Here is a 27,516-nt window from a genome sequence, read left to right as displayed (position 1 = left end):
TTGTTCTCGGGTTGGTCTGGATCTGGAAATGGAGGTGTTTCATGGGGGACGAGGAGTCTGTTGTGCTGGCTGTAGTGAGTCAGAGGGAGCTTTTGTGTACGATGGTGAGTCCTCCTCCAGGGTGGTTGAGGCAGACCTTCCTCAGGATCTTGTATTTTCAGGGATGGCAGTAGTGAAAAGGGGGGGGAACGTTGGTCCACGTTTCTGTGAGGAAAGCGACATTGAGCGTCAGGGTGTCGAGGAGGTCCCAGATTTCTACTGCGTGTCTGTGTAGGGAGCGACGCTGAGGAGGATGCAGCTCAAAGGTTTGTGTGCGATGGTTTCCGGTGGGTGGGCGGTAGTTATGGGGTCTGGAGGTGGGTGAAGATGCTGTGGCAGTGTCAGCAGGAGAACTGGCCATTGGTGGTGTTTGGCATCAACAGCTGGCAGTTGTTGTTTCTTCCGGGGTTGAGTGCATGGAGGGCAGCTGAGTCGTAGAGGTGCGAGGTCAGAGGAACAGGGTCCCTGGTGCTGGTCGCGGACGGGCGCAGATGGGCTTGCCTTTGACGCGCTAGCGGCACGCCCGCTGCGCGCATCCGCTGCAGGGCCATGCAGCAGCCTCCATTGAGTAGGGGTCGGGGTGGGAGGCGGGAACCGGCAAGGGGGGGAGGGGCTGCAGGGCCAGCAGCGGCGGGAATGGGAGCGAAAGCAGCAACAGGAGAAAAACAGCGGAAAAAGGTAAAAGATGCAAATGGGCACAGAAATCGCACAAGGAGACAAACAGGCACAAAAAAGACACAAGGAGACAAAACGGGCAAAAAAAGGCACACAACTGCACAACGAGGCAGACAGACAAAGGCAGAAAACTTACCGAAGGCTGGCAGGGCGGACCAGCAGAAGAGCAAGGCTCCCCCACTGGACCACCAGGAATGAGGCACAGGCAAGAGCCTGCGAGTGGAGGAGGGCCTTAAACACCAATCTTCAAGCAAAGAGGTGCTGGGGTCAGTGGCGCAACGACAGAGCTACACGAAGGGCGGGCAGTAACCCTGACAAGGAGGTCAGAGGTGATGCTCAACCCGTCGCGCAGCGGCGGCCATTAAGTAGAGGTCAGGCTGGGGGCACAGCTGGGAGGTAGGAGCAGGAACCGCGAGGGGCCGCTCGGGCAGCATTGGCGGGAAGGGGAGCGAAAGCGGCAACAGGAGAAAAACAAAGGAAAAAGGCACAAAGATGCAAATGGGCACAGAAAAGGCACAGAATAGACACAGAAAAAAGGCACAAGGAGACGAAAAGGCACGGTGAGACAAACAGGCACAAAAAAGACACAAGGATACAAAATGGGCAACAAAACGGTACACAACTGCACAATGAGGCAGACAGACAAAGGCAAAAACTTACCGAAGGCTGGCAGAGCAGACCAGCAGAAAAGCAAGGCTCTCCCACTGGACCACCAAGGCGCAGGCAGGATCCTGTGGGTGGAGGAGGGCCTCGAACACCTATCTGCAAGCAGAGAGGTGTTGGGGTCAGCGTCGCAACGATGGAGCTGCGCGAGGGGAGAGCAGTAACCCTGACCAGGAGGTCAGAGGTCTTGCTCTACAGCCCCTAACCATAGAAGCACCGTTCCTGAGAACCGAAAACAGAACCCTCAGAAGCAACGGAAATTAAAGAAAGGCCGACATCAACCCTCCCCCCCCACGGCCCCAGGGAAATGACAGTGCAGCCACCATCCAAACCCTGCTCAACAGACTCAAAGAACTAAGTCAGGCCGACAACGTGACTCCCCGATTCACGAAAAGAGCAACATCGGGTACCCCAAACAAATGCACCAGGACCCCAAACACTTCCATCCCAAACGCCAACCCGACCGGGAAGGAAAAATCCAGCACAAACACCGGCGTACAGCACCACAGGAAGAAGAACTGCTCCCAAAGATAGCAGATACGGTACCGGCCAATGGCAGAATCTGCAAGGTGAACAGAGCCAAAGTAGCCACTCAGGAATTCCCCATGAGCAATAAAGGGATGACCAAACACAACAGAACTTCCTGTTGCACCAGCACCAAAAGAACTGAACCAGCGCCAATGGCACCACCCTATGCTTACCAGGTAGAAGACCACCGAGCCACCTGGACAGACCAGAGACTCGTAACCGAGCTGGGAGCTACGACTGCCGCCCAACCTAGTTCGCTGGCATCCGGCGTCAAGACCACCCCCTGCAGGAGCACAAACTGAGAACCCTTCTCCAGAGTCCCCACATCCAACCACCAAGTCAACGCTTGTGAGCTCACCTGTCCTCCTGTAATTAACATGTGTGATCCTGCGTCCCCGGCGACCAAAGCCTAAGGATGCGACTCAACAATGGAAACAAAGGCAACCAGGCCCAAGGAATGAACCAGAAATACGCAGCCAAACGACTCGCCATGTAAGCAAAGGAGGCCAAGACAGTCTTCAGTACCAACATAAGAGACATCGCCCGTGTCCCAGAAAGAAACACATACCATACCATTGTGTGGAAGACCCCATCCACAAACAGCGGTTTCTACAAGGGAATCAAGGAGACCCCACTAGGCCTATCAACCAACCAACCAACCCCTGCCAAAAAAAACGCCAACCACCATTGTACTGTCCTGAGGTGAAGAGAAGAAGAGGAACAGAACAGCCGAGCAACAAAGACAGGGAACACCTGGAACCCCTGAGCAGGGCAGAAGCCCACTGAAAGGACCAACACCAGTGCAAACACTTCAGGCGAAACAGAAGTCCAAACGGCAACATCTGAAATGGAAAACAGACCCCATCCACAGATAACTCCATAAACCAATGAGAAGCCTTGGGAACTGGCACAATGGAAAACACGCCCGCAGATTCAGAGAAGCCAGAAACATCCACACCCGACAGAAAAGTGAGAATCATTGGCAAAGACACCATCGTGAACGATTGGAGCAGTCGGGACGCACAAAGGCACTGCTTAGAAATCGAGTCCTCCAAGCGAGAGGAGGCAAACCTGGCTCAGCCAATGTGCAGGCCCACTAATTCTTCCCCCTGCCAGAGATGCACCAGCGGACCCGCACCAGCGGACACCCACCAGGCAACCCCCCTCCCCCCCCCAGAGAATAGAGACACATGGTCTGTGGGACACGAAGCACCATTCCAACAACACAGTACAGGAGCTGGTTCCGCTAAAGCAGGGATTCTGATGCCCAGGGCAACCTGAAACTAAAAAGGGCGCAAATGCTGACACTTGGCCACAAATTCATTAGGACTTTCCCAATGGCCCCTATAGCCTGCCCCCGCAACAAACGCTATCAGGAAGCCAACCACACCAGGGCCCCTTTAAACAACATGACACTTGGGGCTGAAACGCCAAAACATGTGGCAAAAAACAATAAAGCTCTGAGCCCTGAATAACCGTCCAACACCTCCACCTCAGAACCACTGTCAGATCCGGAGGCTCATGGGAATACAACCGCAGAGTTCCAGGAACCAGAGGCACGAAGGAAAGAAACGCCGGAGGAACAGAAGCTCCCACAATGGGTTGCACATACCCAAAGAAGGGGCAGCCAGGAGAAAGCAATCGAAACTCCAATGGAGGTTCAGGCTGCCCAATCACCGAGTGAGCCACCTGACACTAAGAACACCACAGAGGATACTCGCTCCACCACAGCACTGTCATGCACGAGCCTCCGACCATATTCAAGCCACCTGGAGACCTTGCGCCGAACAACCAATATTAAAAGGATGACCCAACCGTGCCTCCACAGGTGGTATTTAAACCCTTGCAGGAGGGAAGCCTGTGATTCCAAACAGCCATGGCCTGCCTTGAAGCTATTGCTCCTGGCTCCCAGCGCGAGGCTCCCAACGAAGAACAAGGAGAGGCCCGCGCTATTCCAGCCAATGCCAGCGCTGCCTTCCAACCCCGCTCCAATCAGAATGTGCCGGCAGCCACAGCTTTACACGGAGTGCTTGGAACACCAAGAAATGCGGGCCCCGTTAAACAGGGCTTTTACGCAAGAAACACTGGAAAAGAACTGGTCCCGCTAAACCAGGGACTCTGACCCCTTGCAAATTCCGGTCACACACCTAGACACTGAGGCAGTCCAGTATTTACTTACCTGCACATCCCAGAGACATGAGTAAATACCATCCTACCTTACGACTCACTGCTGAAAAAAAAAACAGGATTTCTGGTCGTGAGGTCAGAGGTTTTATATGCCACAGGTGTGGCCTAGAGGGAAGGGGAGGGAGCTGTATATGTTTTTTTTTGGTTTTGCTTGATTAAGGCTGTGGGGAGGAGCAGACGCTCATAGATGTAAGGACTATGATGGGGAGGGCGGACAAGAAGGTAATGGGCTGCATGTGAGTACATGTGCATGCATCGGGTGCCTACCATGAACGAAATGAGGAATGTGCCAGAGTACATGCAACTTCTGTGGAACGAGCTGCGGTGGTTGCAAGTAACGGGCTGTTGTGAATGCAGATGTTTTGGACCAGGCCAGAGTGTCTGTGAATGCTGTGGAAGTCGTCACCAAGCACGACCAAAGAGGAAGTAACAAAGTGGGAACGCAAAGTCCCTGATGAAGGGATGTATGACATTACAATGCATGCTTTTACCACGCATGCTGTTACAACGCAGTTTGTACAACGCATGCTGTTACAACGCATAGCGCTTTGGGGTGCTGGATAGTGAATAGTTTAATTTACTATTCCAACTCCAGTCCCCGTGGATAGTAGGGAAGGTGTTGGATAGTAAATTAAAACTATTCCCTATCCTAGAGCGCCCCCCAGTGCAATGCGTTGTAATGGTTTTCGTTGTAAAACCTGCGTTGTAAAAGCACTGCGTTGTAAAAGTTTCGTTTTAAAGGCTGTTTCCCCTGATGAAGAGAGTGAACGAGATTCTTTAATAAGTGTTGGTTTACTAAGGGAGTATGGTTGCCTGAGCAACCCCCAGTGCATCATTTCCAGTGGTGCTTCTAGAAGTGAAATTTGGAGGGCCACAGATACAATTAGTGAACCCACCTACAATTGTATAAATATATATAGATATAGGCCAATTCCATGGTGCTGACCCAAAAGAGTCTACTACACCCGCACGGTTCTGAGAGTACTGGTCTACCTTAGACAGCACCCCACCTGTGATCAAGTACTTCATTACGCAGTTTACACTTCTATTAATGTTGTCGAATCCACTTCATCAATCCAGGTCCCAGACTTAATCTTGCACTCAAGCAATTTACTCAAGCAATTTACCTCTTTTTAACATGTAGTCTTAATTTGAAAAGAACTGTGGTCTTATTGATCTTATGTATAAGTGTTTTATTCTTTAAACAACGAGAGACGAGAGAGAGGAGGAAAATAATGGAGCCACTCTTGGTCCCCCTAGTGAAATAGCAAATAAACAACAAAAGAGTGAAGCAAAATATATGAAGAGCTAGCGAGAGGAGTCACTCTTGTTTTTAGAAGAACCTTCACTCACCAACCTGGTTGGTGACATGCTTCATCATTGGGTTCTCACCAGAGAGGCCGAGTGCCTCCCTGGTGTGCTGCGACGCCTGATTACAGCGTAGCGCTTTTTTTAATTATTGTGGAGGTGCACAAAGTCATGGTGCAAACGTTAAAATTGCCTTTACCAATCCAAAATATTTATTGGTGGAGCAGTAAGGCAAAGTTTTAAAACAATTTTAGTGAGGTGGATGTAAGACTGGATAGATTGGCCGGTCACATCCCAATGTGGTGATCGGGTGTGGTCTACATGTTTCAGCCTCATAATGTCCATAGCGAGGCTTTCTTCAGGACCAAATGCGACGGCAGCATGCACATGCTAAGGTGCACCCTAACCTATGGCATCAAAAAAACGCGTAACTTATGGTTACCGTGGCGCCTTCAGAACTCCTGAAAGCGACGTGACTATTAGGTGTAGGAAACCCTTACACCATGGATCCTGTCGGGCGGTGGCTTGTAGTCACACGTACACCAAAGCCAATGGCCCGTATGGCACCTGGATCTTCCTGTCAGCAGGACCCCGAGGACGATCCACACCTGATCACCACATTGGGATGTGACCGTCCAACCTACCCAGTCTTACATCCACAACCCCAATGATGAAGCATGTCACCAACCAGGTTGGTGAGTGAGGGTTCTTCGAAAAACAAGAGTGACTCCTCTCGCTAGCTCTTCATATATTTGGCTTCACTCTTCTGTTGTTTATTTGCTAAGTGTTTTATTCATCAAATGTTTATAAAGTTCTTAATATTGTAAAGATTTTAATTAATCATGCAATAAAGTACTATGGATATATATGCTTAAAATGTTTACATCTGACTTTGTGTGTGTGTGTGTGTATATATATTTATTTAGACAGATATATCTATATATATATATATATATATATGTATATATATATATATATATATACACACACACACAAAAATCAGATGGCTTTTTGAAAAAGTAACACTGCTTTGTAATGAAACATGGTTGAACAAATTGATGTGTGTGGCAAGGTGCAGTGTCTGTTTTTTTCCCGTTTCCTCCAGATACATTCAGCAGCTGTGGCAATGTGTGTGTATGGGGGGGTGGGGAGGAGGGGCAAGACAAATAGCCCTTGAGCACAGGTCCTATCTGACCCTCTCTAGAGATACCACTGGTACTAATTTCTGCAGGCAGGTGGTGAGCACCATTACTCATCTTGGGACTTACTTTTCTATCAGAATACTTTGACCCAGTCCAAGAGAAAGGACTGAGACAAAGATAGCAAAAAAGTGACAGAGGATTTAAAGCAGGGATGAACAAAGAACCTGCAGGAGTGAGAGAAAGAGACAGGAAGTTCAGATTTTGTAAGCTAAAGAGGCATGAGGTGTAGTCAAGAATTGGCAGACGTGGGATCAAGCGAACCCATCATTCATTAGAATGGTGGTGGTCTCCTAAGAAAAGCTTTGGGCCCCAGTAATAATAAGGATTATTATTATTTTACAAATAAAGCAGCGGGCACACCTGAGGCTAACCTAAGTAATGGACACACAAATTGGCCTGGGCAGGTATCTGGTAACCACTGCCCTTCCAGGGCACACTCACTTCCTACCACGCGCACAATACGTGACCCGGGTCACGCTGGTTCTACAACAACGTCGGGCGTCACTCACGCTGCTAATTGGGAGCTCTGAACTGAACACACGGTGAGAGGGGGCGAGAAATGTCACCAGGAAGGGACCCCCTAATAAGGATGGCACCCCAGTCTCACAGTTAACAGGGCCCCGGGGAGGCAGCGGTGATACCCCAGCTGGCGCCTTCTCGGTTTCTTCTGCAGCATCACGATGCAGTTTTCTTATTTTCGCTGGTGTCTGAGTCGAATAACAAAAAGCAGGGAGCAGAGTCATTAATCAGCCCCCTTCACCCTCCTCTTCCCAACCCCCCCTCTCTCTCTCTCTCTCTCTGCCTCCCTCTAATTGAAACGATATATCAGATGTAGGAATATTAAACCCTGCAATAAGATTTCTCATATAGGCTGGCGCGAGATGGCAGGTTGCCACAGCAACTGAATCATTCGGCAATGCAGATATCTTATTTTTTTTTTCTGTCTGTCTGGAATCGCTCCTCAAATGAGGTGCAGCAATTTGAGAAAATCGGCAAAAAGGCATCTTCTCACAAACAAGCCTTTGCACAAAGACTTGGGACTGGCAGGCCGGCCTCATGAATGTAGAGAGGAAGGAAGCGGGGAAATTCGGCTGAGGGGGGAAGGTTCACTTCAGTGGTGCTGGCTATTCCCAGAGGACACAGAGGGCAGGCATTGGCTCTAAAAAGCAGCCTTGTTCGCCCATGTGGTAGCTCTGGGGTACCCAGGCAGGGTCACAGCCTCACGGGAGAGAGGTCTGGGACAGCACCACTGCACAAAGGCCATATAGTAAGTCCTTTGCAGTGCCACTGCTCCCTTGCCATGAGGAAAGTCATGGGCAGAATCTTGGGGCAATGTTACTGCCCCTCTTAGCAGTGCCACTTACACCCATCCAGAAGAGATCTTGGCTGTGCCACCCTGCCCCCTCCAGGGTGTGATTGATGACTGCAGCGGCCCTCCACCTCATCCAGATAGGGAGTTTGAGCAGTGCCATTGCAGCATTTTAGAGAGAGAGCGTTGGGCACACCAGAGAGGGAATTTGGAACAATGGCACTGCACCATTCCAGTGACAGAACGAGGGGAATGCCAACGCCCCCTCCACCACCACTGCAAGAGCAGAATTTGGAACAGAGCCTCTGTATTCAATCTCTGACAGATCCGTTGGCAGTGCCACTGCGTCTCCCTGCCCTCAGGTAAAGAGCTCAGGCAGTGACACTATAACCTCTCTGTGGAGGGGAGTGTGGGTGCCACTACTCTCCGCCCTCCAAAGAGAGGAGGCTTGGACGAGAGTCTTGCGCCGGTCCTATGTATCTCGATACAGATGCGGGATTTTGGCAAGTGACGCCTCGTCCTAGCAGTGCCTGTGTTGAGCAGTGCCAGGGCCTCTACTCTGCAAAAGAGTTCCTAGGCCTCACCTTCTTGCCTTAGTAGGGCATTCCAGATGTTGAACATTCCACAAGCCCAGAAACACAGCGTTTGCCCTGGTGCCCCCAGCAAATAGCTGAGGGGCGCCATTAGTCGCTCCACGGCCAAGAGCGAACCAAGGTGGGAAACAGCCATAACAACGCATGCCTTACATCACATGCCTTTATAATGCAGTCATTACAACAACTGCGTTGTTACAACGCAAACCATTACATCGCTAGTCGTTTCAACGACTTGCTGTAGGGGGCACACTGGTGTTGGATTTAGAATCCAACTCTTTCCCTGCTTTTGCACAAACTGGAGTAGGAATAGTAAATTATACTATTCCTAAGTCCAGTGCTCCCCCTACAGCAAGTTGTTGAAACGACTTACGATGTAATGGTTTGCGTTCTAACATCGCAGTCGTTGTAACGATCGGGTTGTAAAGGCATGCGATGTAACGCGTGCAAAGTAAAAGTAAATTTTCGCCAGGGTAGGAGTTTGTTGTTTGTTCTGCCTCCAAAGAAGGTAATGGCGTCATCAGGAGGTGCCCGGGACATGACATTTAAGGTGTCGTGAGGCAAGAGATAGGCCTCTTTTCGTCTCCACCACACTCCAGCTTCGGCCTGTGCTATTTTGTGTGGGCACTGGCCAGGCAGGAAGGGGGAACTGACCTGCTGGTGGTAATGGACCTTTCTGATCTACCCCGGAATGCCTGGAACTGAACATTTTGGAGGGATTCGCCTGGAGACAGGTACCCTGGCAGGCACGGAGCGCCCTGGTTTGTATGGAACAGACGGCGGTGTAAATGTGGGTTGACACTAAGGGATGCTTGCCAATAATCCTCCGGCATGCCCTTGGTTCAGGGCTGGGGTAATGGATAAGGAATAGGGGCCTTCTGGCACTATGCACAATTATATTGCTTGTGCAATCTTTACTCTATTTTTGTGCTGATCTTATGACGTGGGATTTTCACAACTGTAATGTCTGTTTAACTTTGGTTCTTATGTTTTCTTTTCTCACTGAAGCTGTGTTTTAATAAAGATAAAGTGCTACGTCTTGGTTCATACACAATAGGGGAGAGGATGTAGCTTTATGGCTAGAGCCATCGACCTCGAAGCTGGGGAACTGGGTTTGAGTCTTGGTAACGACACTCAACATCCTGTGATCCTGGGCAAATCATTTAATTTCTCTGTGCCTAATAAAACTCTAAAAAAAAAAAAATGAAAGTTGAATTTGCCGTGGGGGGGGGGCAGCATATTGGGAGCGCACTATTAACTTCTCTTCGGAAAACAGGCCTGACAGACACCAAGGCACACGATAATTACTAGCGAATTTGACATAGCATGGGATACACTTAATTTGTATTGCTGGTGAGCTTCATTTTGGGCCTTCTGCTGTTCCGTAAGGATGCTGCCACTCTGTACATATATGCAAACTGATTTCGCTGACATTTCTTAAGAATCTTGTACAGGAGAAAATTCTTGCTAAGAGCAGACCATTTTTGCACCTTCAGAAATACTGCACACAAAGAGCGAAACACGTATTGGTTGCAATCGCTCCAACAATGCAAACATTGTGTCAAGAATATTAAAAGGAACAATAAAGCTGGAGAGGACTTGTCACAATCATTTATTGAAACTTTAATATGTGCTACCTTTAATAATGTATGCTGCCCCTACGGATGGGATGTGCCAGAGAGATTCTTTCCAGTTGAGGCTGGATCAGCAGTTAAGGTAAAACAGGAGCAGGGTGCATTAAGATTTGTTCCAACCTTAAAAAGACAACCGCTGTTTATATATAGGGTACTTTATATGGTGCGCTAAGGACCATATAATTGTGCAGCATAACACGCCACATTTCGTGTTTGCATTACCTCATTATTTTGTCACTTTTATACATTAACACTATCTGGGCAAAGGTTTCATCTCATCAGTACTAATTGGAACACCCAAATGCAGCAATAGGCAACAGAAAGATGACCAGTCAACCTTTGTGAAGGGCCTTCTTCTCTGCAGCAACACGTGTTGCAGCTTTTTTAGTAACTTCTGATCCGGTTGAGCTAAAAACATTTTTTTTCATAAAACCATCAGATAATGCAGCAGACAATGGACTGTGCGGCAACTGCAGCAATTCAATAACTATGCACAAAAACGTAGAATTCCAGCGGCACCGTGTTAAACGAACAACAGTGTCTTCTTACTCATATTGGTTTAGTGTGCAAGGTCAATCCGGTGAACTGAGTGCAGAGCATTTTTTTTTTTTTTTTGCAATTTTATATAGCTTGAGCTCGACCCGAAGGTATTGGAGTGCTTTACATGAGAACCATTTACATTACAGAATGATACATTCATTTTTTTGGTAGGCAAGGGAAGATTAAATGATTTGCCCAGAATCACAGGATGTTGAGCAGACAGCGACGCTTGAACCTGGTTCCCCAGTTCCAAAGTTGGCAGCTCTGACCATTACGCCACATCATTGGAGGCCTATGAGGTTTGGTTCTACTTTAAGGCTAAGTGACTGCCACGGCCCCATCAGAAACGAAGGTGTGTCGAGTAGCAATCGACACACCCACATCTTCTGTTTAAAGACCAATCGCAGCAGATAATGATATTTTAGATTTCTGTGACGGTTATTAACGATTTTGTAAAACCGAGCATTGCTTTGTTCTCCGCCCGATTGGCGTTGACAACGAGTTTTATAGGAGAAGGCATTTTTTGTGACCCTCTTTTGAATTTTCTCTGCTGCAGGGCTCGCTGCCCTACTTCAAGAGAAATAATCAGACTGTTTTTCAAGCATCCTTTGTCAGAATTAAAGCCTACCGTTATAATCCGGGATTAGCCCAGAGAGAGAGGAAAGGGCTCTCTGGCACTCATGGGCATGCATCAGGAGTAGCCACTGCTACACAACCATTGCAACCCCTAGCTTGGCCCTGGGCACCCTTGGCACTACCCTTGCCAATGCCACCACTATCTGCAGGGATGACAACGAAGCAGCAGGAGCAGAAGGTAAGCATGGATGTGATTTCCACTTCTCGCCTTTCCCATGAAGGCCGGTAGAAAATATGTTCGTACAGAGGGGTTTATGGTGCCATAAGAAGACAAAGGTATGGTGTCACTAGCACGTCAAATGTGTGTGATGTCACTTCCTGTACCCATCTCATTTTAGTGAGTCAATGTCATGCTGACATTTCCTCACCATGAATAGGCCACACAGGCATTCTCTAAGAATTCTGAATTAAATAGATGCTGGAAACCACATTTCGTTCATAGCTATTCACTCATTATGGAAGCGCGCATTTGTGGATATGTTTAAATATTCATAAACTTCTATTCCTCTTTATTGTTTTTTTTGCCTAAATATTATTTGAAACCTAATATTTAGTCATACCTCAGTGTTTTTTTAAAATATACGACCTTAAGAATACATTTTGTGTTTTTATGACAAGTAAACAGCTTCTATGAAGTAGCGTTTTTGAAAAAAATTTAATACAGGTTTCAAGGTGGCAGAAGATACGACTGAGGAAAAAGACGCATTTTCAGATACATTTCTTGTTCGTCATCAGAGCGCGTGAGAACTCTGGTCTAGGCCCATCGACTTCCTGCCCCCCAGCGTCCCTTCCCCAGAGAAGCAGAGAGAGAGCGGATCTTACGCTTGTGGTTGTTCTTCCGGTGGAAGGGCAGCGCGTGGCGTTCACAGTTCTCCTCTCCCTCCTCCTCCGCCAGGTGGGTGTGGGTGTAGTGATAGCTGAGCCCGGGGCGGTTTTTGTAACGCTTTCCACAAACTGCAAGAGAAAATCATAGAAATGATCTAAAATATTCGAAAAATTGAAGCTCTACGGCTGTTTTTGTGTCCTGTTTTGACAGATACGCAAAACACTGGTAAACAAATGTAGTCAGATTAAACGTCCCACAAAAAACAAAATAACATCACACAAGATAAGAGAAAGCCAATTTTGCCAAGCCCTGATTGACAGAGGGATGGTATTGCCAGCTGGGCCCTATCGCATACAAGACTGAAACGTCCTGGCTTGTTCACTGCATTGTAGCAGACTGTCTCCACAACTGGGAGACCGGTTTGGCCATCGAAATACAATTACTTCCTTACTGGACGTCTCAGTTATTGTTAGAAGTGTCTTTTTTCTTGTTCTTGTTTGAAGCATGACTCGCATTGAAAAGAGACATTGCTTATTGGTAGGGCAGGTAACTCGTTTGGAGTTTTTACTGCTGGTTGGAGAGTTGGCTGACTCCATGGAAGTCTGTCTTATCAAAAGGCACCATGTCCCTTATTTGAAGGAGGTTATATGTGTTGGAAGGCTGGGTCACATGGGAGATGAATAGGTCTCATGTTTGAAGATTTGGCTCACTGGACTGTAACTTGGTTACTGTGAAATATATCTTGCTCTTCCAATGTCTATGAACCTGATTTGAAAGCAGTAGGTCTGTCGTGAAGGTTAGATGGCTGATGGGATGTTATAGTTGCAAGAACATTGGGTTGTTGCAGCCGCGGCCCGTGCAGGTAAGAGCTGTGGTGCGGCGGACCCGGTTGTGGGGGACTAAACAAATGACCACGAGGGAACATTAAATAAATAATACATTTTTGTTTGTGGTCATCTGTCGAAATCCCCCCCCTCCCAGCCTGGCTATACACTTGCTGAAAGGTTCTATTATAGGCTTATAGCCCTCTGCTAAAGGCTATAACTGTTGGTAAAAGCCCAGCATCCAAGCTAAAACAAGGGAAAGGACCTTTAGCAAGTGGTAGAGCCTGAGGTAGAAAGATTATAAGGCTAGCAGATCATTCCACCTACTGAGGGTAGAATGTTCTGAATTAAAAAGGGAGAAACAGAAAGACTAACAAAATGTTGCAGCAGAAGGTTTATACCAGATATTATAACCCTGAGCCACTTTATTGTCTTCACTTCAATGGAGCTTTCAACATTCCAATGTTTTTATATATTGTTCCCAGGAAAACGGAAGCCAATCTCTCTCATTAGATGACTATATGACTTATTGGAAGGGCATGTTATTTTTTGGGATTTATGCAACACACGGGAAAGCCAGGTTTACTAGTGTAAGACAATGTAGATCACAGGAGTGTTATCATGTGTAATGCAAGTGTCTGACTCATTTGAATGCTACCTATCTGGCTCGCTGTAACTTACTCTGTCTCAGTGGAAAGCCATTATCACTTTGATGGAGGACTGTCACCTGGGGCCATATGTATCAAAGCAAAATGGGTTCGCAAACACCGAAATTCGCAAAATTCCGGCGTTTGCGAACCCATTTTCGCCAAATGGTATGTATGAAACATTTTTGGTGCAAAATAAGGAATCGCTAAATTTGCCATTCCTTATTTTGCGATTGCATTTAAGGAATTGCAAATTTTGCGATTCCTTAAATGCAATGTATCAAGGAAAAAAACATTCCGAAATGCCATTAAGGAATCGCAAATTACCACCAACTTCTAGTTGGTGGTAAGTTCCGAATTCTTTTCAAAAAGCATTTTTTTAAACATCAAAAGGTGCCATGTGACGCTCATACATGCCCTTAGGGCATGTATGTGCGCCATATGCGCACACATGTCATTTTCAGGGGTGCAGCAGGGTGTTCTTGAGACACCCCTGCACCCTTGAAAATATTCACAATTTGCGATTAGCAAATTGCGAATCGCAAATTTCCCCTTCATTCCTATGGGCCTCCTGGCCCATAGAAATGAATGGGAAATTATTCCTTAATTGCGATTAGCAATTTGCTAATCGCAATTAAGCAATTTTAAGGAATCGCTAAAAAGAAGCGATTTCCTACATACATACCATTTTGCGATTTCTAAATAGCGATTCCTTAAAAATCGCTATTTAGGAATCGCAAAACGGAATGTTGATACATATGGCCCCTGGTAACAGTCTAAGTCCTTTATTAGAATATTTTGTGGCTTGATGTGACACCATGGGCCAGATGTACAAAGGGATGCTGTGGTCGCAAAAAAATGCAATATGCAAAATCACAGGGTTTGCAACTGCAAAATGCAGTTTTTCTTATTTACTAAACTGATAATACAAGTCAGTAAAGTTTTACCAACTTGTAAAATAGGTTACAAAATGATTACTGATTCACAGTTTGGAAGGAGCGTGTTTTAGGCATTATTTCCATACTGAGAATCAGTATCACATGTATCAATAGTTTGCACCCAGAATATTCTAAACCCTTAATACATGTAGTACCAACTCCCAAGTTGAGGCAGTAACTGATTTGCATAGGGTAAGAGTTCCACTTTGTTTAGAACCCTTCCCCCTTGGGAACCAGGGAGCAACTATGGGGACAGTAGAGAGAGATCCCAGGGACCACTCTGCCAACTTACACTGAAGTTTTTCAAAATTAAAAACTTTGTTCTTTAAAGCGGACCCGATTGCTGTGAGAAAATTGGGCTCCTTAAAAACAAAATGTGTCAATTTTGAAATGCAAACACAGGTCTTACAGGCAAACATACCTGTGATTGTAGCCAATCGTAGGGGGTTGCAAATTGCTATTGGCAAATGCCTAATTAATATTCATTAGTCACGTCATTCTGCAACTCCCCTACAATTTCTTATTTTATGAACTAACCTATTAGCACAAATGTCGATTTGCAAATTAGATAATTACTATAAAAGGTCTGGTCACAATTTGCAACCACTTTTTTAAACCAGTATCTTAGTACATCTTACCCCAAATGGCCATGGGAAAGCTGTATGGACAGTCAGAAGGCTATTTCTATTATACCTGAGGACTGGATTAATGAGCGTAAATCTTTCTAGTGTCCATTATTGACCAGTATTTAAGGTTTCCCCAGCAGCACCTATTATTTCTCATATACCGCAGACGCTTTTTGATGCATTGCTGGGGTATGTTGCACACTGATAAATGGGGTCCTAAAGAAAAGACAGGAGGACTTAGGGCCACATGTATTAACTTATTGTGCATTTGCAAACAGGCCAATTTGCAGAAACGGTCCATTTGCGAAAGCAAAAAAGGCTTTTCCTATCTATCAAACCCTATTTTGCAATTTGGTAACTTGTTACCAAACCGCAAAATGGGTTTGCGATTCGGTATTGTGAACGGGCATGTTTGGGGCGTTCCTTCCACATCCGAATCGCAGCAGTATGTATGAATGTTTTGTGACTGTGAATGCAGTCACAAAACATTCACATTTTACCACCATCTTCAAGTTGGTGGTAACCCATTTGCAAATGGGAACGGTCCCCAAGGGATCCCTTCCCCTTTGGGAATGGTGGCGAAAACGTTTTTTAAGGGCAGGCAGTTGCTCTTACAATATGAAAAGATAACTTTTCATTTTGTCTTTTAAACGCACCCCGTTTTCTTTTAAGGAAAATGGGCTGCATTTAAAAAAAATATTGCTTTATTGAAAAGCAATCATGGACATGGTGGTCTTCTGACCCTAGCAGGCCACCATCCAGGTTATTTTAGCGATTCCTAGGGGGTCGCAAACTGCGACCTACCTCATTAATATTAATGAGGTAGGTCGATTAATGACCCCTTAGGAATCGTTAAATGAAACTCTTTGAGTTTCATACATTAGGAATAGCGATTACCTAATTGCAATTTGCAGAAAATCGCAATTAGGTAACCGCTATTCCTAATGTTGATACATGTGGCCCCTACTGTCACATCTTTTGTCTGTTGACCACCTATGCACATTGTGGTCTGAGTTATTCACTTGAATTTGGTTGGAAATTGAACTAAGAACTGATAATCAGGACATTATAATTACCCTGCTACAATTTGATACCTCAACTGAATTAAATCCTTGGAAACACAAATATTTTTAACAAGAATACCACAGGTAGACAAGAGTAGAGTTAAAAATTGTATTCTTCTAAAAAATGCTCGGCCAACACGACAAACGTAATGCTATTTTAAATTAATTTCTTGAAAACTGGTGAAAACTGGCTCTCTTTATAGTGTACTAAAACGAAGTACACTTTGCAGAGGGTCCAGTGAGTCCCTTATTGGTATACAGAGGCAAAAGTAGATAATACTAATGCTCTATTTGTGGTAGTGTGGGAGAGCAGTTAGGCTTATCAGAGGGCAGTGCAAGGCATTAGTTGTACACACAGAGGCAATAAATGATACACACACTCAAGAATAAATCCAAGACCAATTTGCAAAAATAACATTATTTTTAATGACATTAGTGTCATATTTTTTCTTCTTCTTCTTTCTTCAATGTGCTTTTTCACTTTTGTATAAATAATTATCAATTGCAATCAACTACTTGATATTGTGCCGCATGTGTTCAGTTTTATTTCTGTTACTCATGTGTTTTCTTTTAAATATAAAAAAATATATATATTTTTCATACCAAGAACTTCGTTCGACAGTAAGTACTTTTAAAGTTATGATTTTTTAGAGTTTGCAAATTCAATCACATTTGTGCGCAATTACGCGCCATTGAAGTCAATGGGGAAAAAGACATAAAATATATATCATTTCGTATAGTTGACTATCAAGGTTCACCTCTTGGATGTCTGTAGTTAGCACGGCTAGGTCCAATGTTCCACCAGTGGATTCTCTGTAGCGTTCTTGATTGGGCTGGGAGCAGGGTGCTGAGGTCGTTGGCAGCTAGTGCATTACAGGAGAGGGGGCTACTTGAAAATACACTGCACAAGGGGACTTACAGGTAAGTCTGACAGGACCACTTGAGGGAGCAGGTGGTAAGGGCCTCCGGACCACGGGAGCACAGCTGGATCGCCGTTACTGGGGCCGCTTGGGCCAGGTGCAGAGCAGATAAGTCAGCCGGGCAGCGTGCGTCAAGATGTCCTCGGTCAGGAGCAGGCCACTTGGAGAGGCGATTTCGGGACAGCTTCGCCACTCACGACGTGGGTCTCGGACGTCCCTTGATGGGTGCTTGTTTCCTGTGCAGTTGGTGTACTGAGGTGACTCTTTTTTCTCAATGCCGGTTGTAGGAAGCCAAGTACCCCGTGTATTAGTGCAGCATGGCCCCAGTAGGTCCTGGTGTCCCCAAACTTGGTGGAGGGACAGATCAGACCCTTACGAGCTGGTGTATCACTTGCAATAAAATAAAAATAAAAATAAAAACCGTACCTGAAGATGACAACGACGTCCTCTGTACCCGACGTCTTCTTTCTCTGACTGCAGCCTAGCCAACATGAAACTCCCTTGGTTAATCCTAACACTGCTCTCACCAGCATGAGAGCAGAGCTAGGATTGGTGAGAGTGACCTGACTTGGCGCTCCGCAGCACTGTTGAGGCGTTGGCTCCCTTTAAGACAGCTGGGTTAGAGCTGTTTAAAGTGTGCAAGTGTGGCTGGCACTCAGCAGCAGCCCTGCTCCATCCTGATGCTCTTTTCGGGACGGGGCATGAAAAATAAAATGGTAATAAATTACCATTTTATTTTTCATCTCTGGTATAATTTAGTGGGGCGACGCTCCAACGGAGGCGCCGCCCCTGGCAAGGACAGAAGCAGCAAGCAGCAGGCCAGCCCAACAAAGCAACATGCAGAGTGGCAGTCCCTCCTACAGCACCCAGCTCTTCTTCCTGGTAGAATTTCCTTTAGTAAAGAAGTGTTCAGATTTGAGAGTGTCAGAGGTCCAATACTTATACCCCTTTCTGCTTCTGAAGTAGGCACATTTCAAAGGAAAGTCTTTGTAGTGCACAATACCCTGCCTTTCCCTGACCTGTCTGGAGACACACTACAGGGACAGAGAGAGCTTTGTGCAAGGCCAGGCACAGCCCTCTTCGAGTGTCAGTGACAACTCCTCCCACCACTCTAACTCAGGAAGGTCCATCAGCCTGGTGATGGCCCATCAGAATATGCAAGGCACACCTCAGCTCCCATTGTGTGACTGTCTAGAGCATTGATACTCAAAGTACGGCCCGTGGACCGCATGCGGCCCTCCTGACCTTTACATGTGGCCCGCTGATAGTGAAATATAGGCAAGTCAGTTGTGACATGCACTCTTTGGGTGGCCCGGGTTATTACTTTACATGAACAACATTATACTTTATTAAATCAAACACAGGAAAAGGTTTTGAACAGCAGACATCCTCAAGTCATGTATTTCAAAGTATTTTATATATGATGATGAAGAAAAAGGAGGGAAAGTGAAATAAAACAATTGGCCAGGTTCACACAATTTGGTAAAGTGGGTAAGCTAGTATTAATTCCAGATTCTTTTTTTTTTGCAATTTAGCCATTAGATGTATATGCTTCACTTACCCTACACCCATCTTACTGCCAAACTCCTTCCCCTTGACCGCCACTGCTGGCACAAGTATGGCCCTCCGTTGCATCACAGACCAAACTTTTTGGCCCCTGGGAAAATGTTTGTGAATACCCACGGTCTAGAGTGAATGCACAAGAGCCCATCTGTCAGCTAACTTAGATGTAGATTCTACAGACAGGCATAGGCACAGAACAGTTAAGGAAGAAAATGCCCACTTTTTAAAAGTTCCCGACAGAAATAATGCTTTGCATTTTACAATCTATCATCCACGCAGTTTACGTGAGAATTTGCCTTATGGTCAATTTCTCAGGATTAGAAGGAATTGTTCTGATAAAAATGATTACCTATGAAACGCGAAAATTCTTGTGTATAAACTGAAAGAGCGAGGGTATTAAAAAAACTGCTAAAAAACACCATGAGGCGGGCCTAGTGGACCCCCAGAGGAACTTTATTGGAAAAGAAGCCAGTTAAAACTAAACAAGAATGAATGGTCTGTGTCTCTACCTTCTGTTCCAAAACTAACCAGTTCAAGAAAATCATTAGGCAGAATTGGCATTTGATTGAAAAAGCTGAAAAATCTTAGGCGCAACCGATGTTTGCATTAAAAAAAGAATGGTCTATAGGGAGTCAACTTGTTTCAGCCTGCTTTCCTTCAGGTCTGAGTAAAAGCAATTTGCGAACACTTTGGGATTCACCACCTTTAGAAGGCCACTTTAAATGTGGCACATGTGTTTGTTGTCCGCAGACAATTGAAGGTACAATGTTCATGCATAATAGCATCAAATGGTCACATAAACAGTTTTACAATTGCAAAACCAAAAATGTTGTTAATGCAGTCCAATGCCCTTGCAATAAACTATACATTGGAAAGACCAATCAAGAAATTAGGCAAAGGATTATACAGCACAAATCGCGCACAAAGCGCAAAGTGGTAACAGCTCCACTTGTAAATCACTGGGTTGAACACCATCATTCAGAATCAGACATCAAGTGGACAGTGTTGGCAACAATAAAAACTGACCCTAGAGGAGGCGACACAGATGATAAATTGAATCGCAAAGAAGCCTACCTTATAGTGTATTTTAACACTGTTTCTACAGGTTTAAACAAAATGTCTGAAATACAGAATCTATCAGTTAAATAGTGTGGTTGTATTTTGATGCACGCAATTCATCTCCTCACCTTCATTCCATACTACACATTCCCAACCATGCTTGTTTTATTATTTTGCGCTGTTACATTTGTTTAAAAACGGGATGGTGCTTAAAATGCCATATAAATATAACTTATGTTTATATATTCATAGAGCAATATCTGCTATACATAAATCTAAACAGTGGTGTAACGAAACTTGAGGGGGCCCCCCTTGCATGGTACGTTAAGAGGCCCACTTTGGACTCAATCTGCAGCTCTCCGGCCAGGGTACTGTGCTGAGGGGACCCGTGGAGCATGGGGCCCCCTGCACAGTGGGGAATGCGGGGGCCTATGTTACACCAATGATACTAAACTATTTTAATATTTAAAGCTGGAGTATTGCATGAGACAGGGATTCTTTGCTAGCGCTACAAAGCTTTGGAACTCCTACCCACTAGGCCTATACACATCTTGTTTTCTGCTCATAAAGGAGAACTCAACATCCTCCTACTTGAGTGACACTTTGTGAAATTGGGGATCATTGCCCGCCTCTCCAATGTTGACTTGACCTGTTTTTCCTGTCGAAATATTTGGTCTCCCTGCCCTCGTGGTTACTAACTGCTGATTTACAATGGTGGTTAGCTGACTACGTCATATCCTGTAACATCCCTGCTGATATGAACGGTTTGTTTCTTGCTTTTCTGGTGGTAATAGCTTGTTTTTATGATGTTTGTTAACCAGAACGTAGGGCCATATTATCAAGAAAGGGCGATACATTATCGCCGCTTTTATCGACAGGAAACTGCCGCTAAAGCAGCGATAATGGGCTTGATAATATGCCCTTGTGAATTCCCATAGCAGCCCAAGTTCTGGTGTTAACCTGGGCTGCTATGGGAATTCACAAGGGCATATTATCAAGCCCATTACCGCCGCTTTAGCGGCAGTTTCCTGCCGATAAAAGCGGCGATAATGTATCGCCCTTTCTTGATAATATGGCCCTTACTTCTTACTCTCGTATACAGTGCTGTGATGCCTTTGAGCTAAGATCACGCTATATAAAACCCGCAATAAATACATAAAAATATATAAATGCTTTTTGTGCACACGCAAGACGCGTTCGAGAAGAGAGCAGCTATCAGTATGAAGCCATAAAGGAGGCTGAACAAAGCGAGATGCACGAAGAAGAAGGAGAGCTTTCTTGGGTTAATGTTACTGGGAAAGAGGTGAAATAAAACACCCGACTTTGGAACCGTTAAATAAATGAGTATTCGCGCATGACTGAATCAGGAAACAAAGCCCCGAGATTTCCTTCCTCCGGAAGAAACATTTCAAGTGAATCAAATAATAACAGCTTGCCTGAAAATCAGGCCGTGCAAGCAGCGTCAACCCAGTGCCTAAATATTGGAACAAGGGTGTTTGAGCAGCCTATCTTTAAAGGCAGAGCCTATGTTGGCCTATAGGCCTAACATTTTCATATCTCCATGGCAACCCGGCTCCCTGAAGTAGAGAGCAGCCGCATCTGACGAAGGAGACATTCATTGCTGTGAAATAATTACAGCTCCAGACATTTCGGAGGGTTCCTTGAGGGGGGGTGGGGGCTGAAGAGGGAGGGTGGGGGGTAAAGTGGCTTCTGATTCCTATTCATGCCCACTTCACATCAGCACAACTTGATCACTGCCTGCCGGGCTGCGCACAGCACTCCAGCCTGGCACTTCAAGGGGCTATAAAGCACCCGCTATAACCACACAAGTGAGTCCCTTAAGTACACCCGGCTCTGCGCGGAGGCCGAGGGCTGCAGCTAAAGCATGTGCAGAGGCAGGCAGACAGGCACATGCCAGGAGGCAGACACGCAGCTTTGTACTCAGAGATACAGCGCACGCACCACACAATGAGACAACATTGCTGTAGCGAAGCAGACCGGGTACTGGAGGTGGGTAGATATATGTATTTATTTATGCGTTTTTATATAGCGCGAACTTTACCCTAAGGTGACAGAGCGCTTTACAATAGAGCCCGTTACATTACATAAGCCTGTAGTGCTGTGTTCTGACAGACACGGAAAGCGCCAAACTGACAGCCTGCAGACACCCCCTCAGCTGAAGTAAGTCAGACACGTCGCTCCAGACTGAAAAGGGCCCAAGCCACGCAGACGCAAAGCTTCAACCAGAAAGCCACCCAGATACAAAGGGATAGAGCGACGCAGGTTTGTGCGGAAGGTCACAGGGAGGCGGGTAGCAAGACAAAGGGCTGCTTACAGGGAGCCACCGATGAGTAGGCAGAAATGCAGCGTCGTGTGTAAGCAGACCAAGACTCTATGCAGCCATAAAAGGCGAACAGCCAGTGCGCACGTGACTGAAGGCAGACACAGCGCTGCAGAAAGACACATGGGTGTAGTTATATACAGAGCAATGTGGAGAGACAGTACTCAAGCAGGCAGGTATGTGCTGCTGGTCGAGGCACCCACAGGGTGGCCACTAGAGATCAGCACTCTAGTGTCGCCTGGGCACCCCACACCCCCTGCGGCGCACAAGGGGCGTCACTTCCTGGGCGCCCAGGACTTGGGGGAGGGTATATATCCCTCCCCCACCATTTTGGCGACCTCTTTTGATCGCCGCACACGCCGTCTCCCTCCCTACCGCTTACCCGGAGTGCTGGTGGCAGGAGGGGGGCAGAGAATATTGTAATGTTTTTCTTTTTTTTGTTGCAGGCCGAGTTACAGGGCGATCTGGAAGCAAAGGGGTACAGAAGGGTACCACTGCGCGGAACCATGGTGGGTGCCAGAGCCAAATCCTAGGAACCTCATGGGAGGTTCCTGGAAAACCGTGTTGGCGCCCTGCTAGTCCTTTGGGCGGTTGTGGGCCTGAACAACCGGGGGGTTTGCTATGCGTCACGCCGCCCTGAAAGGGGCGTGAGTAAGAAGGTACCAACGGTCACGTGATCCGGGAACAGGATCACTAGTAAGGGCAGCACAGGGGGGTTCGCCCCAGTGCTGCCTGGCTCATCAGGCAGGCGGCCCAGTTGGTTGCCTGCCCTTGGATCACCCGTAAGATAACCCACTTATTACATAATGGTGTATGTAATAAACCTGCAGCAACTTTACCCAAACAAAAATTGTTTTGTGTGTTTATTTATGGGAAATATATAATATGTTGGAGGGGTGGAAAAGGATGCCAATGACGATACTAGGAGGGTATGCAAATACAGAGGCAGCTGCATTCAGACAAGCACAGCATCGTAGCCAGATGCAAGGTTGAAGACAGACAAACATGGCTGCCGGCACTGAGATACCTCTGCAGGTCGAAATGGGTGCAGGCACACAGACTCGGAGCATCATGCAGAGTAATGCCGCTGTACAGACAGGCACTGGAATGTACAGGGTTGCAGGCAGATTCATGACTCTAGGAGAACAGAAAGTGGGCTGTATGCAGACAGAAAAAAAAAGAAACAGGGCTGCATGCAGAAGACATTGGGGTATAGACAGGGCTTTAAGTGGGATGAAAAAACTGGGGGAGTCTCTCAAAAGAGCGTGGACGATGTAATTAAGGGCGTGGCTTAAAAACACATAAGCTAAAAACCTGTGATTAGCATAGTGTTCCGCCCTGCTGGTATTTTGCTGTTTCTGGTATTGTATCTATATATATAAAATACAGCAATTAACATTATACCTAAAACAAGCCAGGACTATTGACTTTGTCAATGGTTGATAGTTGCATAAGAAAAAAAGCAACAACTACAGCTTCGTTGTAGATAATATTGAAAATGCTTCAGTTCTGAAATTATGAGACTGTGAAAGAAGTAAGACGAGTCTCTTTTAAGTTACATGAAAGGCAGTGAAGGGTGGTACTGCTGCAGAGGTAAGATTTTTTTTCCACCCTGAGGGTGAGGGCAAAAATGGAGAGCCTGAAGGGGACACGTCTCTGCACCTGCTTTTTAGAACTGCCCGTGCTGAGCACCGGCAGGACCCGGCCCACTTAAGGCCCTGGGTATCGATGCCTAAAAACACAACAGTTGAAAACTGAGTTATGGCTCCAGCTCAAACATGTAAAACCATTGAAATTCAGCAGTTAAGGTTTGTAGCACACACAACGCATGCAATAACTAAGGACACCCACCTTTTTACTCTTCCTAGACTCTCCCTTTTCCTGTGCCATGGGCAAATGTGATCAGGTGTGCAACGCTCAAAGGGAGGAAACTGCTGTAGCCTCCCCACACCCGTCGTGCGTCTTATTTGTGGCTAGAAGCTTTCAAGACACACATACTTCTTGAGCTGCTGGTGGCTCGAATGGGTAGTGGTTGGCACCTTATCTTAACCTCATCCGAGAATTTCACTGGTCTTTAAAAGACCATTTACTTGTTAACAAGACTTTCCTTTTTTCACTGCTTCCCAGACCCTTTGTGGCCCAACTCTGCTTATTCCTTACATTTATAAACTACTTTTGTAGGCACAGAGGAGAATATATTTCATGAATAGTAACGTTAGCCATAGCAAGATCCGCAAATCACTTACTCCTTCCACCATCCACCCCGAATGGATGTAATTATAGCAATACTTTAAAATATATCTGAAACCCCGCTAGCCAATCATCAGTACATGCTCAGTTACTCAGATTCTGTGACTACATCATGCATTCAGACAACTCACTCATCATTATCACTGCTCACCCTGCACTCACCGTGATCACACTGCACTGACCGCTCTATAGGCACTCACATCATTCACCCTGCACTTACGCTGTTCATCTCCTCTTACCCTGCACTCACACGAGCACACCGGTCACCCTGCACCCACATGACACTCCACTCACCGCTCACTCTGCACTCAAATGAGCACACCACTCACCCTGCATTTAAATGACACTCCTCCCCTCTCACTCTCACCACTCACCCTCCAGACTCACCTCTAACCCTGAATTCGATCTCAAACAAGCACAACAATCACTATGCATTAATTCCTCCCATCCTGCACACTCACCCGCACCCAAACTCAAATGGGCATATCACTCGCCCTACACTCACATCATTCACCTTGAACTCAGTCCTCTCATTCTACTCTAACATGGGCACATTGCTCACCCTGCACTCATATATAAACTCCTGTCACTCGCACAGCTCACCCTTCACTCGCATGGGCACTCCATTTGCCCATCACTCATGCAGCTCACCCTGCCTGCACAGAGGCACAAAGGTCTGCCAGAATACAAAGGGCTACAGCACTCATGCTGCAATAACTCCTCCTACCATGTGCTCACCAGCCACTCCCACAGCCCACCCTACACTCTCACCACTCACTCTGCACTCATACGGGCACAGTGGTCACCCAGCACTCACACAGGCATATCACTCATCTGCATTTACACCCCTCACCCTCAACTCACTCTTCTCATTCTGCATGCACTTCTCTCACTCGTCACTCACATGGGCCCTCCTCTGACCTTGCACTCATGCAGCTCGCCCTGAAATCACATCGGAACACCTTTCACCCCAGATTCGCACTGCTCACACTACACTCATTCACACATTTCAACATCAGCCAGTACATATGCGAGCACACCTTTTACGCTGCACACATACAAATTACACTCTCATGAATATGCATATATTTCTACAAAGGCACCACAGAGAACGTGCTCTTTCCATAGTACTAAAGGCCTAGTCAGCTCCAACTGCAACTACTGAGCCGATGCAAGAGGGCAGAGTGGACTGCGGATGTGGGATGGCTGAGGAGGGAAATCAGGGATGAGGCGTTGGGAGTAGGGTTGGTTTGAGAATCAGTCTCAGGCTGTGGGGATGAGCTGGGAGTGAGGGGTATTGTGGTACAAGAGGGGGGAGCAGGCAAAGGCTGCAGAAAGGGGAAGCAGGCGTAAAAGGCTAAGGATGAAGCAATGCGACAGCGGTGGTGGACTGGAGAGGGAATCAAGTGAGGACTTGAGGCCAACCATGCAGTGTGGGTGGGGAAGCAGCACTGGCTCCAGAGTTAGTTTTAATCCGGCATCTGGGCCCTGCTGGCCTGCATAGGCTCCTGCCGCTTTCATTGCTGCTGAAGCCACAACGTAGATCAACATGTGGGCCCTCTTGGCCTACATGGTGGTAGTGCTTTGCAGAGGCAGGTACCACACTGGAGAGCTGTCTGAGGCCGTGGGCATGGCTACCAGCTTCTGCAAGACACAGGAGGTAAAGCCCACCAATATTTCAGCGGAGATCGGGTGGCTCTCCTCGCCTTAGCAAAGAAGCTGCCTTAGCACTTCTCCTACACCAGAGAACAAAGAAAAATGCCTAGAAATGGAAAGATGTCTGGCACTGGGCAAGCAGTCCTCCAACTCAGAAGATGGTGAATCGACTGGGGGTAGAACCCCATTTGTGGTCCAAAAAAGGGCTGAAGATGTTGGCAAGGCAGCCTTATATACGGCAGTGGAGGAGCTTGCCAATCTGTGTGCAGCATCCAGTGCAGTGTCATGTGAAATCCACAGACTGATCCAGAGATTTGGGAGAATAAAGTCTCCATCAACCTACAAAACCTAACAAATAGCATTCAGCTGGGGCTCCTGACGGAGTTAGGCCGATATCTTTCAGGATATCCGTATCTGGCAAGGTACCATTTGCTGTGGCCACAATCATGAAAGCCAGGTGACCATGGCATGAACTGACTGCCCTTATACAGGAAATTCTAACAAATTAAGGTCATTAAGCTGCAGTCGTTTTGGCACTATACCACTTCACATAGATCAACGTGAAGAAATAGAAGCAGGCTGGGGATGAAAGGGGAAGCGAAAGAATACAAGGTTCCTAGCCACAGGACCTGTACTTTTTGCAAATTATTTTAGGTTACCAAGTTCCTGCATTGAGCACACAGGGGACACCACAGTACGTATTAATATTTAATTATGCATGTACCTACTAAATTTAAATCCTGATCTGTAATCGCGTGAACCTACTGTTAAGACACTCGCGTACTCTTTTAGTTGAAAGTACTGGTAAGCTGCAGAGTTTAAGAATCTGCATCTCCAATGCATTCCCTGTCTTTTAGACACAGACTGCCAGATTCATCAAAGACCCGTTTTGCGAGTCTTTAATAGCGATTCATAAGGAATCGCTATTAAGGACTTGCAAAACGGGATTCATGTAGAATTTGCATAAAGAAATGCGATTCCTACACATTCCTTATTTGCGATTAGCAAATTGCTAATCGCAAATAAGGATTAACTCCCAATTCATTCCTATGGGCCTAAAGGCTCATAGGAATGAATGGGGAGTTATTCCTTATTTGCGAATAGCAATTTGCTAATCGCAAATAAGATAGCGATTTCAAGGGTGCCAGGGGTGTCCAAAGGACCCCTGAAATGTAATCTACATTGGTGTTGCGCACACACATTTCCAAAGGACATGTGTGTGTGTAACATGCAACTTAGAAAAATGCATTTAAATGCATTTTTCTAAGTTTTCGCTATTTGCCACGAGGTTTGACCTCGCGGTAAATAGCGGCCCAAAATAGCGATTTCGGTATTTTAAAATGGTTCATGAATTGCATTTAAGGAATCTCAAATAGAGATTCCTTAAATGCAATTCCTCGCAAATATGCGAATTCTTTAATAGCGAATTTTGCATTTGGGATGATGAATCCCAAATGCAAAAATTGCACTCGCAAAGGGCCAGATTCT

General features: G+C 46.3%; 1 protein-coding gene across 4 annotated transcripts in view; it reads right to left on the bottom strand.

Moving 5' to 3' along the window:
* Positions 1 to 27,516, bottom strand: part of DPF1 (double PHD fingers 1) — a 548,769-nt gene that overhangs the window by 214,370 nt on the left and 306,883 nt on the right. For all 4 annotated transcript variants that reach the window (XM_078660411.1, XM_078660408.1, XM_078660410.1 and 1 more), the window contains exon 7: positions 12,137 to 12,268. In XM_078660411.1, coding sequence (XP_078516537.1) covers positions 12,137 to 12,268 — 132 coding nt within the window. The remainder of the gene's footprint in view (positions 1 to 12,136; positions 12,269 to 27,516) is intronic.

This window comes from Lissotriton helveticus, chromosome 9 (assembly GCF_964261635.1).
Source record: "Lissotriton helveticus chromosome 9, aLisHel1.1, whole genome shotgun sequence".
Classification (NCBI taxonomy): domain Eukaryota; kingdom Metazoa; phylum Chordata; class Amphibia; order Caudata; family Salamandridae; genus Lissotriton; species Lissotriton helveticus.
This window is presented reverse-complemented; position numbering and strand designations above follow the sequence as displayed.